At 45.2% G+C, this 19,325-nt stretch overlaps 2 protein-coding genes across 2 annotated transcripts in view; one reads left to right on the top strand and one right to left on the bottom strand.

Annotated features, from left to right (window-relative positions):
- LOC306712391 (cadherin-6-like) overlaps nucleotides 1–9,791 on the top strand; it is a 55,500-nt gene extending 45,709 nt beyond the window's left edge. Inside the window, exons 8-12 of the mRNA XM_079181645.1 lie at nucleotides 2,863–2,999; nucleotides 4,115–4,236; nucleotides 5,088–5,205; nucleotides 5,454–5,705; nucleotides 6,619–9,791. Of these exons, the coding sequence (XP_079037771.1) occupies nucleotides 2,863–2,999; nucleotides 4,115–4,236; nucleotides 5,088–5,205; nucleotides 5,454–5,705; nucleotides 6,619–7,115 (1,126 nt within the window). The 3' untranslated portion in view covers nucleotides 7,116–9,791. The remainder of the gene's footprint in view (nucleotides 1–2,862; nucleotides 3,000–4,114; nucleotides 4,237–5,087; nucleotides 5,206–5,453; nucleotides 5,706–6,618) is intronic.
- A 557-nt stretch (nucleotides 9,792–10,348) lies between these two features.
- The window catches only part of drosha (drosha ribonuclease III), a 79,688-nt gene continuing 70,711 nt past the window's right edge, over nucleotides 10,349–19,325 (bottom strand). The window contains exons 31-32 of the mRNA XM_079181034.1: nucleotides 18,695–18,741; nucleotides 10,349–11,049 (exon numbers count right to left, since the gene is read on the bottom strand). Of these exons, the coding sequence (XP_079037160.1) occupies nucleotides 10,919–11,049; nucleotides 18,695–18,741 (178 nt within the window). The 3' untranslated portion in view covers nucleotides 10,349–10,918. The remainder of the gene's footprint in view (nucleotides 11,050–18,694; nucleotides 18,742–19,325) is intronic.

The raw sequence follows: 19,325 nt of genomic DNA, 5'->3' as shown, positions 1-19,325 counted from the left end.
CTCCGTCTCAAAGACTTTTTCATTTTTATGATGCACTAAGGGAGTTGGCTCTCAAGGTTGAAGTTCCACCACTTTATTGCAGGTGTCAAATATGATATCATTCTCTTTTATCGCCCATCATCAAGGAGGTAGCTACCCCGTGGCATTTAAAGCCACGCGGAGGAGGAGGACGGCGGCCAGGAAGCCTGGGGGCTGCCTGGCATGAGGAAGCCACTGAGACGGTTATCTTTAATAGCTTGCCACAGCACACGCAGACAGCAGCAGTTAGAGGCAGGGATATAAACACTTATATTCCTCAGTATGCAAGGATCTATGATGCATATGATCTACAGCTGATGATACTATTTCTTATTAGATGTTAACTAGTCAGTTGGTGTCATCCCAAGCCGGTATGATGGAAACATATATAACGGATGTTTAAGCCCCTAAAACATGAACACTATTCAAGGTTATAAACCTGAATACAGGAATGTTGTTTTTTTAATATTAAGCACAAGTGGGAAAAATAACCCAGAGTTTTGAAAAGCTACTAACTCTTTGAGTAGCCCCGCTTATGAATGAAGCATTTCAGTGCTGTAATATTCTAAATGCCGTTTCCTGTCTTCAGCTTACCAAGGACGGACTTTTGGAAAAAAAACATTGTAAAGTTTTGATTTGTTTGGCTTGAAAATTGCACAATGTAGCGATTGAATATTCATTGAAAGTGTGTTCTGTCCTTGGGCTTTGGGTTATCCTACCACGCACCGTGTTCAGACACAAAGCTGAGTGTGGTTTTGGTCATTTGAAAAAGATTTGTGTTAAAAAACGGGCTGAAAGTTCGTTCTTGACCTCAAGGTCCATTACATAGCTATCCTGAAGATCATGCGATAGATAGACCTTGAGTGGGGATTGTCTTGTTGAGTGATTGAGTTCAACAATATGTACCTGTTTCAAAGTGTTTCTTGCACTTGCTTTTCATCACAATGTAGTCGTTTGGATGTTGCAACAACCGTTATATTACACCGTACCATCTGAAAGTCTTTCATCCAGATATAGCCAAAGGTCAAGCTGGAAATCTTTTGACCTTTTGCTGGGTTCACACTGACTCTTGGGATGAAGAATATCTCTTGAAAATACCCGCCGGCCGTGCAGCTTCTGTAGGCAGGAAAGAGGATCTATGTCCCAACCCGCTGATCACTAACATTTCTGTAACCCTCCGTGTCCTTCCGCCTGGCCTCCCATCCAGCCGGCTGGCTGCCTGCTGAGAGCAGCACTTTGGGTGCCCGGTCAGGACGCGGCGCGCTGTTATCTCTCCGTCATTAATCAGGGGGAAGGGTTGGGCCCAGCCAGCTGAATTATTGGGAATATTAGAAAAGCAATTAGTAAAGCCGACGGCCGACGCAGATTTAACGAGGTTAGAGTTACTGTCGGGCCGTCGAGGTGGTGAGAGTGGAGGAGAGGCAGGCGGAGACGAGGAGGGAGTGTTTAGATAAAGACACTAAAATAGAAGAATCAGCAGGGGGGGGGGGGGGGGGGGAGCGGTGCGGCGGTGCATTAACAGCCGGGGTTCATAGTCTCCCCCTGGGGGACTCCTCCCTCTTACGCCAGCCCTCCTGATGCCTGCTACTCCATTAATCACACTGATGTATCACTGTAGTCTGGGAAGCAGAGGAAAACAACACGACTGGATAACCTGTTGGCTCGTGTGTGTTTGTGTGACTGCAAACACTTACATGCATCCATCACCACCACAGGACAGGACTATTCAAGGCTGGTCGCCCCGTGGAGGACAGTATACCGTATATGTTCATGGATGCCCTTTTTACTTAGCTCTTGTCGTTTCTACTCCTGCAGATAGTTCCATGTGGGTTCAAGACATTGGTACTTATGCATTCGAATTCAGTGTGAGATCAAAGTCTAGAGCCCGTACTGATTTTGGCGAAAGCGAAAGTTTTCATCTTGGTGTGAGCTACAAAGACATTTTACACTAGATTATTATATAAACATGCAAAATGACCCCCCCCCCCCCCAAAAAAAAAGGATTACGGATTATTTGAGCACTGCATGTTCTTGTCCTGACCCTGACTGACAAATTGCTGTTTGCTTTAAATCTGTTGTCTCTTTAATTTGATCATGTTTTTACAGGTTTACAGGTTACAGATCAGGTTTTACATTATCTTTAACTCTGTGTTGTTTTAAGTCTGTTACTTGTGTTTTCATGTGCTACATTTGAGAAACGTTTCACGCTGCCGTCTCGTAAATCGGACTCAAAACCTCACCGGGATTATCCTGGTTAAATAGAAAATAACTTCATACTCCACGTATCTGTGTGGCAGCAGTTGTGGATCTGCAACACAAAGGGTAATTGAGAAAATACGGTGTGTTTTTGTGTGATTTGTGTAGAGTGACCCTTCAAACACGAGTCTGAAATGTTTAGAAGCGCTTTATTACCGCCTGTAGTTTGGCTCATTTGTGCAGGTGAAAACCAATTTTGTTCCCTTCAACAAAGTTGGCCTTTCTTCTGAGGGCAAACCGCTGCTTGGATTGATGCAAAAAAATTAATCTTTTTTTTTTTCTTAATGCCTTCTTCTTGTGTGGTATGAATAGCAAAGAAAGGAAATAATGGCAGAGTGCAGACGAGTCCATCGTGCTTAGTCAGACTGGTTTGGAGTACCTCCCACCCGCTGAAACCCCGCTAATGACACAAATGTCAATGGAAGCGAGACAGTAAATGTGACTATTTTCACTCCTATGAAACTCTGTAAACATGACTGTACCCTGTATCCCTCACCCAGGGAACACCACACGCTTCCACACAGCCTGCGTGCTCGAGTTTAGATGCCAATCTGTGTGTGTGTGTGTGTGTGTGTGTGTTTTGAGCAGGTACTCTATTGATCGGCGCACAGACATGGACAGAATGTTCAACGTCCATGCAGGCAACGGGTCAGTGTTCATCCTCAGGGAGCTGGACAGAGAAGAGAACGCCTGGCACAACATCTCCGTCATCTCCACAGAGTTCAGTAAGTGCAGCGTGATGGGACGCGGTTCTCTTTCTGGTCACCCATTTCCTCTTACTGTGTTGGCCAAATTGGATTTTTGGAATACATTCTCGCCAGGGTTTGTAGAGTACTAGAAAAGTCACTGCCAGGTTACCCAGCATTGGCTGGTGTTTTGTTTTCCCTCCCTGTGGAGTAAATATCGTAAACCCCCCAAAAAAAGACAAATATTAAATAGGCCTTCATGTGTACTTTTAATGTGAAAGGTAGACAGGAAGTATTGAGTGTCATTGTTCTCTTAATGTCAGTGACACGCCACACTTCTTGCTCAGGAACATGTTTAACATTACGAGCCGTTTCCAGTAGCTGAAACGCTATAATCCCTCCCCTCGACTTGTAGACTTTTAATGTGAAACATCGGCAGGAAATGATGAGTTTAACTGACACGGATCAAAAGAAAAGCTAAATATAAACTGATGACTATAATATTTGTCAATATATAATTATTTTAATGTTCAATATGTTTAAATAAATCTGGTGTGCAATAAGGAATATTGTAAGAATTATAAAAGAAAATAAACTCCAATTATAAAAGATGTGTACATGTGTCGGTGTTGAGGAGAGCTTCACAATAAAAGTACACAAGTACATTGAGTTTTCCTCACAGCTTGAACAATATGCACATATACTCAGGAGATTGGTGAATATGAGATGTCTGTTTATTGAATACGCTATATTATGCTGGATTTCATCATCCAAGCTATTCATTTACACAGCTCAATGGTTTCTACTGACACACTTTTACAGCAATATTTGAATACTGGCTTTAATTTGAGACTTTACAGTAATCCTGATTTGTCTGAATTCCCAATATCCTATTTGAGTTTTCATACTTTTCATACCTAGAGACTAAATGTTACCTTAAATGTATTACTTTATGTGATTGATATGTCATCTACTTGATGCATATACTTTGTATAATGGTATAAATATCACAATTACCTCGTTGCCTAACGACGTTGGCATCACTGTGTGCATGGACACACACACATGTTTCATATGCGCCGTGGTTCAGTTTTATCAGGTAAAGAAGTGATTATCTGTGTAAAGTCCCGTCTCCCACCTCTTGTGTTTCCCAGACAACCCGCGCCAGATCAGCCGCGTGCCCGTCTACGTCAGAGTGCTGGACGTCAACGACAACGCTCCGACATTTGCCACCAGTTACGAGACCTTTGTGTGCGAGAATGCTAAGGCCAATCAGGTCGGTACGACCGAGCACAAAGCGGTAGTCATGGTCTCATCTCCACTTCCATCACGTACATCTAAATAAATAGTTTTCAGAACAGTTTGTTCCTCCAAAGAGAGTGAAGAACACATCTGCAGTTCAAAAGGAAACGGCTGCTTTACAGCCTGTTTTTATACGTAACATGTCTTTTCAGTTGTGCTGCTGCCAATCCTGGTTGGAAACCCGAAAACGCTGCAACGCAATACACATCAACTTTGACACTCTGAGTCTTCAGTTTCAGTATCGCCACATATTTAGAGTTCACACTTGGGTCTGAATCAAATGTTGCTGTGCTCATGGGGAGGCGTGATGACCCGAGCTCTGACTTGTTTGACTTGTACGATGAATTATATCTTGAAACCACATTTACAAAAAGGCTACATATGATGTTATCTCTCAGATATCGGACCTCAGCTGCAGTGGTGGAGGAAGCACTTTTTACTTCAGTAAAAGCAGCAATACAACCGCGAAGACATACTATATGACCAAGTTTTTGCATCAAAATATACTTAAAGCACCAAAAGTAGTGATACTGAAAACTATCAGGTGTAAAGCTGTTTGCATTTTAAATGTTTGCAGTGAGAGAATCTCTCAGGTTCGTTGTGTTAGCTTGCTCACTGTTTGTCTTTATGAATTCCCCAAAGACCAATCTAACCAGAACAAACAGCGCACATTAACATGAAGCACAAGCCGCTAACACGCTTGTCCTGTTAGTATCTTTGTTAATTAGAAGGTCTACAGCTGGTGTTGGCCAATATGGCAACATGCTGTGAGAACTATTTATTCCGAGGTTTACGTGTCGCTTACCTGACCGTCTCTCATTCCAGAGGATACAAACCGTGAGCGCCACAGATCCCGACACTCCGCACGGAGGACACCGATTCTTCTTCAGTCTCGCGCAGGAGGCTGCTGGGAAGGCCAACTTCTCCGTCCGTGATAACAAAGGTGATACGCTCGCAGCTGCTGCTTGTGGTTCATTTCATTTACTTCAATCTTTTGTATGATGTTCCCATAAGGCACTTCTACCACATCGAGTGCTGCACATGATTTGATTTTATAGGGGTTTTTTTTTTTTCATCTCGCAGCACTAAAAGCACATTCACAGACCAAATTACATTTCTAGTAGAGTTTATTGAAATATGAATTCAGGTTATTGATTGCTGCGTAGTAACCGGACATCCCGTTGCTTTCAGACAACACGGCGTGGATCCTAACGCGGAGGAACAGCTACAACAGCCTGCAGAAGAGCATCTACCAGGTGCCGGTGGTCATTTCCGACGGGGAGTACCCGATGCAAAGCAGCACCAACACCCTGACCATCAGAGTGTGCACCTGCGACCGCGAGGGCAACATGAAGCTGTGCAACGCCGAGGCACTCACAGCGAGGGCGGGACTCAGCACGGGGGCCCTGGTGGCCATTTTGCTTTGTGTCATCATTCTGCTCAGTGAGTACAGACTGCGTGAGACGCAACCACCTGCAACGCAACCTACCCGACATTTGTTTTTCAATCTGAGCTTTGATAAGGAGACGTTGTAGGCGGGTAATTCTGCCAGTGACCACAGCGGACGTGTTCATTTGATTTAGACAACAAAGCAGCAGAGATCTGCAGGTCTCTGCTTCCTCATCTCACACAGTTGATTTCAACCTCAATCATATCAGAATATTGAGAATCTGTCCGCTCTAGGATAAAACGGAAATAGCACTTATGAGGAATTTATGTCTACTGTGAGTAAAGGCTTAAATTCAATTACTGATGAATCTAAAAAAAAAAAGGAAAAGTGCACCACGGCCCAAATCAAATGTGTTACAAAACTGGCTTCAGGGCCAGAGAGTTTCCAAAGCACATTCAGATTTGCTCCAATAGTCATCTTTTCAATGACCGTTAAGATGAAAGCCACGCAACAAGGCCTTTGCATCTTGATGAACATAGAAATACTGAATGATATAAAGTTGACTGAGTCCATCCACTTTGAAAGCATCGCCTATGATACACTATCATAAACCCTGGCTTACTGTTGGAGCACTTTTTCTCCGGCATTCTACACTATGACTTTGTTTTGCCGTAGCTCGAGTGTTAAAGTCGTGTTTCTAGCATACAATGTATTTTTTCTTAAGCTGCATTCTTTTGTGATCTCAAGCAGCAGCGGCCCTGAGGACAGAAAATACATAATGCATCCTTGTGGTAGCTGAGCCTGTTTCTGCAAAGTCCCTGAACATCAGTGAACACTTGTGCAACATCAACAAATCCCCGTGGACGGTCACTGGCCTTCTGAAAAAGGAGCGGGAGCAACGAAACATCAGCAAAAGTCACCAAAGTCTTGTTACTTATTTTCTGTGTGTTTTTGTTCTCCCTGTAGTGATCGTGGTGCTGTTTGCTGCCCTGCGGAGACAGAGGAAGAAGGAGCCTCTGATCATCTCCAAAGAGGATGTCAGAGACAACGTCGTCAGCTACAACGATGAAGGGGGTGGAGAGGAGGACACTCAGGCCTTTGATATCGGCACGCTGCGCAACCCAGAGGCCATTGAGGAGAGCAAGCAACGGAGGGACATCGTCCCTGAAACCTTCTACCCTGCGGTTCGACGGCCCGTGCTGCCCCCGATCCGGGACAATAACGGGGACGTGAGAGACTTCATCAACCAGAGGCTCCAGGACAACGACAGCGACCCGACGGCGCCGCCTTACGACTCCCTGGCCACCTACGCCTACGAGGGAAACGGCTCCGTGGCGGAGTCCCTGAGCTCACTTGAGTCGGTGACCACCGACGGCGACCAGGACTACAACTACCTAAGCGAGTGGGGACCCCGATTTAAGAAACTGGCGGACATGTACGGGGGCGACGACAGCGACTCCTAACGAGAGCCTGGCACACAGACGAGAGGAGAGGGAAAAGTGAAACACGTTAAAAAAAAAACCTTTCGGGGCAATTGTGGTGCACGTGTGGCGAGAAAAACGGCGAAAAGGACCGAAAAACAAGCACCGTTTGTCCACGTGCTCTTTCACCGCCACCGCTCACCATTCAGTTGTCCCTCCGGTGACCAGACGTAGGCTTTGTGTGTCCAATCAGTGTTAGTTGCGTTTTTGCCAGAGTGCAGTGAAAAGAGACTTTGTGTCAAGACTGTTTTTGTGTATATGGGGTGTACATGAGGCCCAAATATATCTATACTGGTACTTCCTTTTTTTTCGTTTGTTTTTTCCAAAGCTTCGTGTGGTGGACACGTTCAACAAGCAGCTTTGTAAACCAACAGATATGCCTATGTATTTTTCAGTGTTTCTGGGACAACATGCTGCATATTGTGAGTTCTCTCTTTGCTTGTGTACGTACGGTAATATGATACAATACGCTGTACAGTGGTTTTGTTTTTCTAGGGATTTCTAATGTCCAAATGATCCCCTCTTTCAGCAATGGCTGCCTCACATTAACCATTCATCCACAGTTGTGCTCGAGCCAGAAGTGCCAGAAAACGTTGGCATCGATGAGAACGCGAGGAACCGATTGGTACGGAATCAAATTTGTGTTAGATGTGGGTTTTAAAATATGGACTTTATGGCCGCAACAAACATTCACAAACACACCAGTTCGTCACGTTTTATAGTATCTGATTTTCATCTCCGTCCTGCTTCGAGCTGTGAGGTGAGCCAAATACCAAATATTTCCTTATTGAGCCGAATGTCTTCAGAATCATTTATTCTCTTTGCAAAAGGAAAAGTGATTTTCTAACCTACATTGATAAAGATTCACCGATCTAATGTGCACCAGGCTCAGTTAGAGGAAAATACTGGTCTTGTTTCAGTCAATGATTCTCTGTACAGCATGCTGTAAGTCACAGTCCCATTAACTCCCAGTGCTGAAGCTACGGCATCAAATTAGAGCTGAAACATCTCGTGGACAGTTACCATTAAAACTCATCACGCTATTTTATTTTCTTCTGTTCAGGTGATGAAGAAAAACATGAAAAGCAGCATTTGAATCAATGTCCCGAGCAGGAACTGATTATGATTGGGATTTATAGAAACATTATACACGTTTAAAACTTGGACTCTGTCCATATGTTAATACTTCTAAGTCTCTGGTGTGAATCAAATAAGTTGCCTTAAATCCTAAAGACACATCTACACGATGAGAAAAGGCCGGATGTCTAAGATGAGTGTTATTTGGGAGGTCAGATTCTTCTAAATCATTTCAATGTACCACATTACCCGAAGCATTCAGAAAAGAAATGTAGAATAAGAGTTTTTCTTACACTTGTCCTGAGAGGGGCTCTGCCCTGAATGTATAATAATGTAACATAGCAGTTGGTGGAAATGTGCCAAAAAAAAAAGCAGACGACCACCAGTATTTTCCTTTAAACTATCTCCGTGCCCTTCAGTACCTGTGCTGTATGTGGTGTCGAACATGAAGCCGGTGCTCACCGTACTGATTTCCTGGGGGACGAACAGCCTTTTCCATAAAGGGGCTTATCAAGGAGCACCTGACCTTTTGAGTGGTGTCCAATGAGGCTCTTAAACCCAGAGGGGCGTCCTCGGCTCCCAGAGAAGGTCAACACGCTGTCCTGCAGCCAGAACACACGACGGGTTTATTTAAAAAAGAAAAGCAAAGTAAAAACATTATCAAATTACTTCAACTATGAAAACACAGTGTGAAACTAAAGCGGGCTGGTTGATAAGGCCGATTAGAGCAGCTTACACAAGCTCTGCCCTCACTTAAGAAAAGGCCGACCTGTGAAGAGACTGACATTTGAAACAGTAACAAACACAACGGCATGTTCGCCACAGAGGCTCTCTCGCTCTCTGTACATCGAATCGGGCTCGACGTCGACGCGGCACACTAAACAATCCCAATTGATAACACGGCGGCTGGATAATCCTCACGCTCGGCTACGGTGGCTTTGTTTATTAGCTCGCTCCTGGAGCAAACCTCCCATTGTAAGTGGCCATTTCAGCCTGTTGCTATGATAAGCGTTTAATGGGTTTAGAAAACCCTTCACTCCCAGGAAAACTGCTTTCTCTGCCTCAAGGTACAACGTGAGCTCTCAAATGGGAATCGAACGTGACAGCGGTACTCACCGAGAGCATTTCCTCCTCCAGTCTTCACTGTTTTTTCTGTCTTCATACGGGGGCGTCAGCGTGTCGCCATTACGGAGACGTGCTCATGTCGGCCTATGGAGAGTGCAATTGCCTCCGAGCTCAGCTAAGACGACAGAGGACGGTGCACATCGTAACGTACACTTCGGTTCTTTTCTTCTTATTGAGGCAACTGGATGACGGCGGCGCCGCCGTCCTCTTTCTCCAGATGCAGTAGATCTGTGGTTGTTGATGTGTAGACACGGTCGGCCTCGGGGCTTCACCTCTACTACGGTGCATTATGTCGGTGACAATGTGATTGAGCAGTGGAGTTTTGTCAACGTGGAAACAATTTGAGAGGTTGTGGTAGTGCAAGGGGCCCTCCATCATCGGCCATCCATCAATCTGCTTTGTAAAACGTGATATTTTGTACTGAATATTTATATGACACAATTAAATATCTTTAAAGATCAATCTTTGTGAGGTATTCTTCCAAAAATAAAGGGAACATTAAATGGAGGTTTAATAATTTGACAGGTTTATGTACTTGTGCGGGAGCTTCTCTTTTAATCTTCTGCTTGTGGAGGATAATTTAACTTTTATCTGAATGGTGATAGCAGCCACAGGCTAGCGAGCCTGAAACGTGCCATCCTCACAGGTATTTGTGTATCACCCACGATAAATCTCAGCACAAAAGACTCGACACGTCAGATAGTAACTCGTATAACGGCCGCTGTTAAATAGCTGGATCCAGAGGCTACCGAGCTGAGGAAATTGTTAATTAGTCAATCTATAATTAAGATCTGTCAGGCAGCCAATCGGATTTGGAGAGAGGTTAAAAAAAAAAACCAACTAAAGAAATCTCATTTTGATTATTAGAGGATGAGTGGCAGATGTGAGACAGATGGTGACATTGTAGTGATTGAATGCAATTGACTCGACCCTTGTTCTCTAGATGAGGCCTCTTAGAGCGCCGGGCGGGAACACATCACAACAAATGCAAAAAAAACAAACGGATTTCCGACTGTTGATCTGAAACTTTATTTACAGTCGTTTATTTATTTCATACTTCCTTTAAAAACTTTGTTTCTTCCATTTTTACTCATTTGTTTGGCATGTGTCAGTAACGTGAGCTCCTGCTGTGGTTTTGGATTTAAAAGTCAACAATATTTTTAAGATTAGGCAACAAACAAGAACATAAAAACAACATAAGGCCACCTTTGACAGCGCTACAGTACTAAACGGCATAAAACATGACAGCATCTTGCTTTATTTCTGCTTCTCTTTGCTTTCTCTCACACTTTCATTTTGAGAATCGGGGACAAAAACAAAACTAAATCCGCCCTAAATCTCCGGGTTAAAGAGTCAAAGCGACCCGACTGATCCTCACCTGTTTCCGTCCATGCTTTGGTCGAACTTTGGGAAGAGTCACCCATCATTGCTAAACTATCACAGCTCCACGAGCGACTAGTGGCCCCTGTGTTGGACCAACTCTCGCATCGGGCGGCTGCCACATTTTGCAGTCGGATCTCCTTGGTGTGGACGCGGCTCGTGATTGGCCCCGTCCAAAAAATAAAAAAAAGGGCGGGGCGCCGTCACTTCCTGCATTCGTCCGGCTCGTCGGTCTCCTTCTCCTGCCGCTCCCGCTCTCGTCTCATCTCCTTCAGCTCCTGTCTGTATTTCCGCTCGATGAAGCGCTTCTGATGAGCCATCTGTGGGAAGTTATCTGGTACAGGGAGAGGCAGAGCGGGGAAACAGAGAGAAGTGGACCAAGGAGAACAGATAAAGAGAGAGAGAGAGAGAGACAAAGAGGCAGGGGTGTGAAGAGACAAGGTCAGTCTCCAACTGGGCGAGGACAGCAATTTAGGGCTCAAACTGCACACACTGTAGTTTCCACGTTGTCACTCGGGTCAAACGAGCGAGAATGTCGCAGGCAGCATTGTGATTAAAATGCCCTCGTGTTGTTATTTCATTAATAATGATGAAGTAACACGAAATTAGACAGGCCTTGTTTGGTTTCAGCACAATGACTGTGAGATCTGATAACATAATTACAAGTGAGCAGTTCTAAATGAGATCTGCAGTCAGATGGTGTCGTGTGACGGCGGAGAAAAGAAAACAGAACCAGACGCAAGCTGCTGATGGGGCGTTAACATATATATATATATATATATATATATATACACACATATATACACATAGGCTGGAGACTAAATCACTTGGTTCCCCTGCAGTCAGATGATCAATCAAAGTAAAATGTTTTTAATTGTCTCACGCTGCTTTGAAAGCTCTAAATAGAAGACTGCCGATTGCCAGACCTCATTTATAGCTGACAAATGCTACTACTTGTTGATAACGGTTAATAAAGAATGAGCCGTTCCTTTCTAAAGAGAAGTTCTGAAGTCTCCATTTGGGTTCGCTGCTGAATGCCAACTTGGCAGGAGCCAAAAAAACTCAAATTTGGGCCAACACAGAGCGTGTCTGGGTGGAGAACGTGTCAACAGCAATGACTGAACGTGGCAGGTTGGGACCGTCAGTCGAGTCGACTCTTTAGAAATCTCAAAGAAGACTCAAATGAGTTAGTGAGGCCATAAAGACAACCGCTATTTGAGCTTGAAACCACAAAAACTATTTCTCATCAGCCTGGTGGTCAGTGTTGGTACTGTATGCAAAGCCACACTTTCCTCTCCAGAAGGAAATAACGCTTGAAATAATGAAGAATAATTCATCAATTATCAAAGTAGTAGTTGATTGTTGTTCTGTGGATCACCGGTCTCAGCTCTAGTTAGAACGTAGGGTACTTCACTAACCAGTAAAGGTACATTTAATCCTTCAGCGTAAGTGATTTAAATCTTCAGGATTTGACTGCAAAGAGTCGACCGGCTTTAGTTTCCAGCCTTGACAGCAGAATTGGACCCAATGACCCGGCAGGCAGCACTGTTTTGTCATTTGGTTATTTAGAGCTTAGGTAATTTTCCATTAAGTGTTTACATTACTGGCTCTTTCCACTGCACTCTTCAATTTAAAAGGCCACGCATGACGAGAGGCCCGGTGGCTTGAGACACATCTGACTGTGCACTTTTTCCGGTCGCTGGCCATGACCATGCAAACCTAAACAGAACAGAAAGTCTCTCAACGTAAAACTTTCTCACCATAGAAGTGTTAAAGTCAGTCTGTGACGGAGAACAGAGAAGACCCACAACGATCTGTGCCTGAATATTAATAAAAAGCGAGTTGCTTATTATACATATTCTATCTGTACTTGTAGCATAGTTTGAAATAAGACGGACTGATCTGAACAATGTTGGACTAATATTTGGTTGTGAATGTCTGAAGTCATTTCACTGTTCCCTGGTAAAGCTTCGGCAGTTATTGGAGACTTTGTGAAGTAGAAACCCAGAACTACCACGGCTGCTAACCTGGGAGGGAATGTTCATGAAACAGGTCTTCAGGTTTGCTCAGTATAGATGTAGACGTCCTGAAAGCTGAGCTTCAGCAGCTAAAACCTCACAGATTCATTTTCAATCCAATGTGTCAAAACAGCCAATGTGTCACTGTCCAAATACTTAAAGCCTGCGCTGCAGATACTGTAACGTTGTCCTCCGATAAACGGGAACATTCCATCACCACTGATGTCCAGACCGTGTACTCTCAGCTGATAATAGGGCGCCTTGGTGTCCATCTATCTGGTGTGGATATTGTGCTTTTCTTACAAAAATGGCTGCTGACCCGCTGCTGCAGACCCACGAGCACGGTCGGAGAAACACGGTAATAACGCTCCTCAAGTGTTGGAGCGACGCGTTATCCATCTGGATTGTGCTCTGGCGGCAAGGAGCTCTTAGTCAGTGAATGAAAAGCAATCACACCAACGGTGTATTTATAGAATGCCTCATGTAAATGTCTATCAGAGAGCACAGTGGGAACCTCTTAACATTTTTACCAAGTCAGACATGCAAGATATTCTCATTTTCTTTGTTGGTCGGACAAAACGCACCATTTATAAACACCACCTTGACTTCTAAGATGCTGGGAGGTGTTTTTTTCAATATTTACTGCTATTTTATGGACTCAGTAGTATTTGGTCCTTTAATCACAATTCTGAAACGATAAACAAAACACAGCGATTCCCATAAGGTACGTGTCCCACTCGTAGAAGAGGAGGACGTGTTCTTCTTCTTCTTCTTCTTCTTGCAACACTAATTTGTCATTATGGCAACAGAGAAGAGAAGTGCGAGATAACGGCAATATCCTATTATAAAAGGAGACGGATCAAATAAAAGAAAGAAATACTGAAGAAAGAAAAATCATTCTGAGTGTAAATTTGACACACACACACACACACACCTACACACACACACACACAGAGAGAGAGAGAAACAGTCTATTTCAGTATGCTTTCAGTGAGTGGGGAACACTTGCTGAGCCTTGGAGAAAAAAGCCTACATATTGCAGTTAAAATATGGAAATCACCGGCGTCTTTCCTCCAGGAGATGACTTGAGAATGACCCACTCCTGAGAGAAAAAAAAGAGGCTTCGGCCATTTGCATTGTTTAACATGCGGCACAAGAGCAGGCGTCGAAGAATGGGGCTGCTAAAGAATACACGAGGCTTTCCATTTCAGCCTGTGTTGACGATCTGGAGAAAAGCACCTTTAAAAAGGAGCCGCTCACACCTGCACACTGATCACCTCCGGCTAAGGCGTTAACGCACCCAGCTCGGTGTCTTTTGTTGGTCTGTTTCGTATCAGGGGGGGGGGGCTCGGCGGCAACAACAACGCGGCCTGTTGTGCCCGCCCACAGCAGCAGCGCTGAGATGCGGCCTCAGGCAGCAGCTGGATGGTGGGATCAGCGCCCCCCCCCCCTTCTCTTTTAAGGGCACGAGAACATACAGTGTCCTTTCACTATTCAGCCTGGGCTCAGGACGACCCCACGATGCACTGCGCCGGCCGAGTCCATCACCCAGAGCTCACTAGCACCGCATCAGTCATGGTGGTGCAGCTGTACGGCGGTGTTGAGGAAGGGATTTCCCCGCCATGCCAAAGGGTTTTGAATGGAGATCCTGCACACTGCACTTTATTTCGTGGTATCCATCCCGTGGTTTTATCCAGAGATTAAGGGGTTTAGTGAAAGAAAAGAATGTAGTCCCCTTCCAGCTACTATCCACATCGACATATTCTTAATTCATTGTTTGAGAAACAAGCAGCTGCGAGGAAGCTAAAACAAAAGGAGAAGGGGAGAGGGTCGGGTACCGGAGACGTTAAACAGAGACAGCACTATCTGGAAGGATGCATGACAAATGGTTAAGCCGTTTCCATGTATATTTGATGTTGCCTTAGACAGAAAGGTGCGCGGAGCCTCGGGGTCTGAGACACTTCTGCACCGCCCGACTCCATCCGCCCGTCCACTCCGTTCCCCGGGCCGGCTGCTCTCAGCTCGATTTGTTTGCACTCATCTTTCTCCCAGTGCCGGGGCCTTGGTTAACATTTCATTCTGCCTTGACAGATACAGGCAGGAGACTGTCAAAATGTGGGCCATCAAGTAATGAAATGCGAATCAGCCGAGCCACCAGCGGGGGTCGGCTACAGACAGCACACGCGCCAAAGTACCGGGCCCGGCTCTCTTTAATGAGCCCCGAGCTGTCTGACTGAACGCAGCCGTGTCTCTCACCTCCCCGACACCGCCGGAGCCGGAGCCGCGGATTTCTGTCTGCCTGGGAAAAAAAGAAGCAGCTCTGCAGCAGAAACCAAAAAAAAAAAAAAAAAAAAAGTTCAATCCTGTTTAAAGTGCTCCTGATACTCGAGGAGGCCTTAAATAAAACATGGAAATGAATCCTGACACGTTTGCTGGGAGACGAGAGTAACACAAGGTAGGGCTGTTGTACACGAGGAGCCAATGCTGCAGTGAGGGCCAACAAGACAATCAATGACGAATTACATGACACCGGGGCTAATGTCCTTGATTAGTCTTGCAATGCGAACAAATGATGCGAGGCCCTCGACAATCACACGAGAGCCAACGCGTCAGGCGGCTGTGCGGCGGGTGAGCATCCAGGCTCGTTATATAAGCTCATGGTCAGGAGGTGTGCTAAAACCCTGCTGACTGACCTTGTGGATTTATCTCTACAGGCTCAACAACAGAAACAAAAGATGCTACGCCGACATTGCTTGAAAAGGAGGGCATCATCTGGGCAAGGATGGTGTGTTTTTAATTGAAAAACTACCTTTACATAAAAACACTTGCTCCTATTTTATTAGAAGGCTAATATCACAATATTGGTAATCTTCAAAAGAGTGCAGCCTTCCACTAATAATGATATAGTTGACACTAGGGCTGCAACAACGAATCGATAAAATCGATAAAAATCGATTATTAAAAGAGTTGGCAACGAATTTCATTATCGATTCGTTGTGTCGCGCGATTATTACGCCACTCAGTGAAGTGCAGTGAGGTAAGTCACTAGTGGCTGGTGAGGCACTGACTATTTCAGAGTCAGATTTACAAATATATGAACCCAATATAGAGCAGCTTAAATCACCATTCAATTGGCAACTTGCACATTGACTACTGGTTGTTTTTCATATCAGCATTCTTTACACACATTGGTAAGGTACATATTTAATTGCACCGGGAGCGTCTGCTCCGCGATCTGTGACCTGCCCCACCAACCTGTTTCAGAAGCGGAGCGCTCGCGGGCGCCACCCGCGAAAATCTGTGTAACAACCACGGATTTATAAAGAGAACAACAAACAGGTTGAATTGCTGTTGATATGGTAATATTTCCCTGTTTTTTTAGAATTGTTAAAGCTTAGATATTTAATCTTCAATATTTGCAACCAAAATAGAAGAAGAAGAAAAGTGTAGAAGAGTAACGGCACTACAAGCATGAACCCGACCCGTGGGCTCTCGCGCGCTCCCTTCAGTGAGGCAGAGGTACTGCTTGCTCCCCTCTGTGCTTCTTCACTGCGGTTTCTGTCAGATCAGCAAGACTGAATATGTTCTACACACACGTGAAATACAATACATGACCTATTCTAGTGAAAGAAAGGACGTATAATACAAGTGTCTACAAATGTTACAGTGGTGAAAAAAATTTTGAGAAAGCAAAAGGCACGTGCTCAACCCAGTTTGTTAGGGATTGCGCAATCTGAGGTGAGGCACAGCTCGTCACTGCCTCACCTCGCGTGTCTCCTCTCTGTTTGAACAGGACATGAGCACATTCAGCGATTTTGACTATAAAAAGAAGGCTCTGCCTCCCCTGCCTTACCTGACCGCACGTCCCTGGTCACCCAATAAGTGGCAGAGATGTTTGAGTGTTCACAGCAGGCCCAGTCGCCTGAATAACGCAGCTAGGAATAATGGAATAGGACTCCGGTTCTATTTTGTGGGTTTTTCTCTGAACTGGGTCCATGATTAAGAGGGACGGCCGGGGGAAACCTCACCCGACCCGGACATGGAAAGGATTGACAGATTGATGCTCTTTCTGGATTCTGTGGGTGGTGGTGATGGCCGTTCTTAGTTGGTGGAGCGATTTGTCTGGTTAATTCCAATAACGAACGAGACTCCGGCATGCTGACTAGTTACGCGGCCCCGTGCGGTCAGCGTTCAACTTCTTAGAGGGACAAGTGGCGTTCAGCCGCACGAGATTGAGGTCTGTGATGCCCTGAGATGTCCGGGGCTGCACGCGCGCCACACTGAGTGGATCAGCGTGTGTCTACCCTTCACTGAGAGGCGTGGGTAACCCGCTGAACCCCACTCCTGATATTAGTCCATTTTTTTTTAAATTATTACTTTCACAGCTCAGGGATGTTCGAGCAACCTGTTTGTGCACTTTCTGAAGATTCTTTGCACTGTGAATTAGCACTGTCAGTTCTGTTTTTGAATAAAGGGTTAGAAATTAATGCTTTTTAGTTTGTAGTTTTTTTTTATCCGATTCATCGATTAATCGAACAAATAATCGACAGATTAATCGATTATTAAAATAATCGTTAGTTGCAGCCCTAGTTGACATGCTCACTTCAGGAACACTGGGTGGAAGAAGAGGAGTTCACTGAGCTGAGGGGGAGTTGGCGGCTTTAATTAAATCAAGTGACAAACACAAAGTCAAACTAAGGCCTCCAACTGGAAGCATTTTGCGCCGAAAGGAAAGAAGACTTGAAGAGATGATTTTTAAATGAACTGACCTTTTAAAAAGGCATTGCTAATCCAGCCACACGAAACAGCAATTTATGAGGGGGGGAAATGTTCATTTACTAGCAATGAGCATCTATCAATCATGGTGACAGAGGTGTACACTGGGGAGAGGAAATGGGAGGAATTAAGGGAGGGAGGAAGACACGGGAGAGAGAGTGTGTGTGCACTGAACTACGCCCCCTGATAAGGAGGGAGGGAGGGAAAGAGGGGGGGGGGGGGGGGGGGAGACTGAGAGAAGGGCTTTAAATAATGCCACCGTAACGCTAATGTTTCATGAAAAAGAAAACCGCAGGAACAGCATCAATCACAAGTGGCTGGAGGCCTCATTTATGAGCGGAATGAAATCAAAGTTTGACCTTCCTGCCCTTTTGCGAGTTCTGCAGGCCCGTTCCAACAAAGCCATTTGCACTCACCTCCAGCTAATTAGTTGAGTAAAGAACAAATTATACATTTGATTAATGTCGCGGTCGCGGTAATAGCAAGCGAGCCCCGTCCGAAAGTTGCACTTGAACACACAGCACGACCTTTTCCACGGTGTAATGCATCCACATCCACATGCATGGAGTATACAGCAGGAGATGATGGAAGCGGACACGCGGCTGTGTTTCTGAGAGGCCTGTAATTGTATTTTTTACTTGGCAGCCAATGAGACATTGTAAATGCCTAAAAAAAAAAACACCATCTATTTTCCTTAAGTGGCGGGTTGATGACAAGATGAAAGACAGCCAAGGAGTGAAGCAGCACACGGGGAGTGCATCCGCCGCACTCCTTCAAATCTGAAGAGGAGCGCTCCGGGTGTAGAAAGGGCTCAAAAAACGCCACGCAACAAAACACTAAACACAAACTTTTTTTACGCGGCCCTCGACACAAACTTCCTGCGCTCCCTCGGGATGATGGACACGGTCGAGGATGCTCAGCTTCCCCCGTCCTTGTTTTATTGGTTCTCTCCATCTCTGGCGAGGTCCCATGCCTATGCTCTGGGCGAGCACTTCAAACAGCCTAATGTCCTATATGTCGCAGCCAACCGGCTGGTCAGGCCACAGCTCTCTGCCAGCCATCTTGCATACTGTACAGCCAAGGCTAATATTCAACACTGAGGCAAAGCGTGTGAAAGGCTTAAAGTGTGAATATACGTGTGTGTGTGTGTGTGTGGGAGGGGGTTCATGTTGCCAAACAACTCACATTTTTCGAGCGCATCCATCGCAGCTCCCATTTCCGCCTGTTGGATGCTAGATTAGAAATATTTTTTTTAAAAGGAGACAGAGAGGGAGACAGAGAAAGAGGGAGAAAAGGTCTTTAGCATATTCAAAATGTCCCTTTTTTTGATTTTTTTTTTTTTGTCAACAAATAAATAAAACAGGCCCAATACTGAGCGGATTATCAGAAGTGCTTTATATTTGCTTTGAAAGAGCCCTTTTGCCAAACAATCCCAGGTAACACGGCGCACGCATTTGAAAAAGGTAAGCCTATTGGCGGCTTGGCGCTGGGCACTGTTTACGCCGTCCCTCGTATATCATGTGCTGCGTGATCATAGCCCGGCAGCGGAGGTGGCTGGGAGCTTAAGTCATGTAAATACAAAAACAGTAAGCTGTCAAAGATCCTATGGAAGGGACAAACTTATCGCCAGCTTAGAGCAAGAGAGAGCGCTTTCAAGTAAGGGGGCCGTGGAGGGGATTTCTACATGTGGAGTGGGGGAGGAGGTGTGTGTGTGTGTGTGTGTGTGTGTGTGGGGGGGGGTGGAGATGTTTGATGGATTTACGTTTCATTTCTCGCAGGCTCAGCTGCAGCTTTATTGTCAGCCCCTCCAACCCTG

This window comes from Pholis gunnellus (assembly GCF_910591455.1).
Source record: "Pholis gunnellus genome assembly, chromosome: 20".
NCBI lineage: Eukaryota > Metazoa > Chordata > Actinopteri > Perciformes > Pholidae > Pholis > Pholis gunnellus.
The sequence above is the reverse complement of the archived record's forward strand: the minus strand, read 5'-3'. Positions and strand labels throughout refer to the sequence as shown.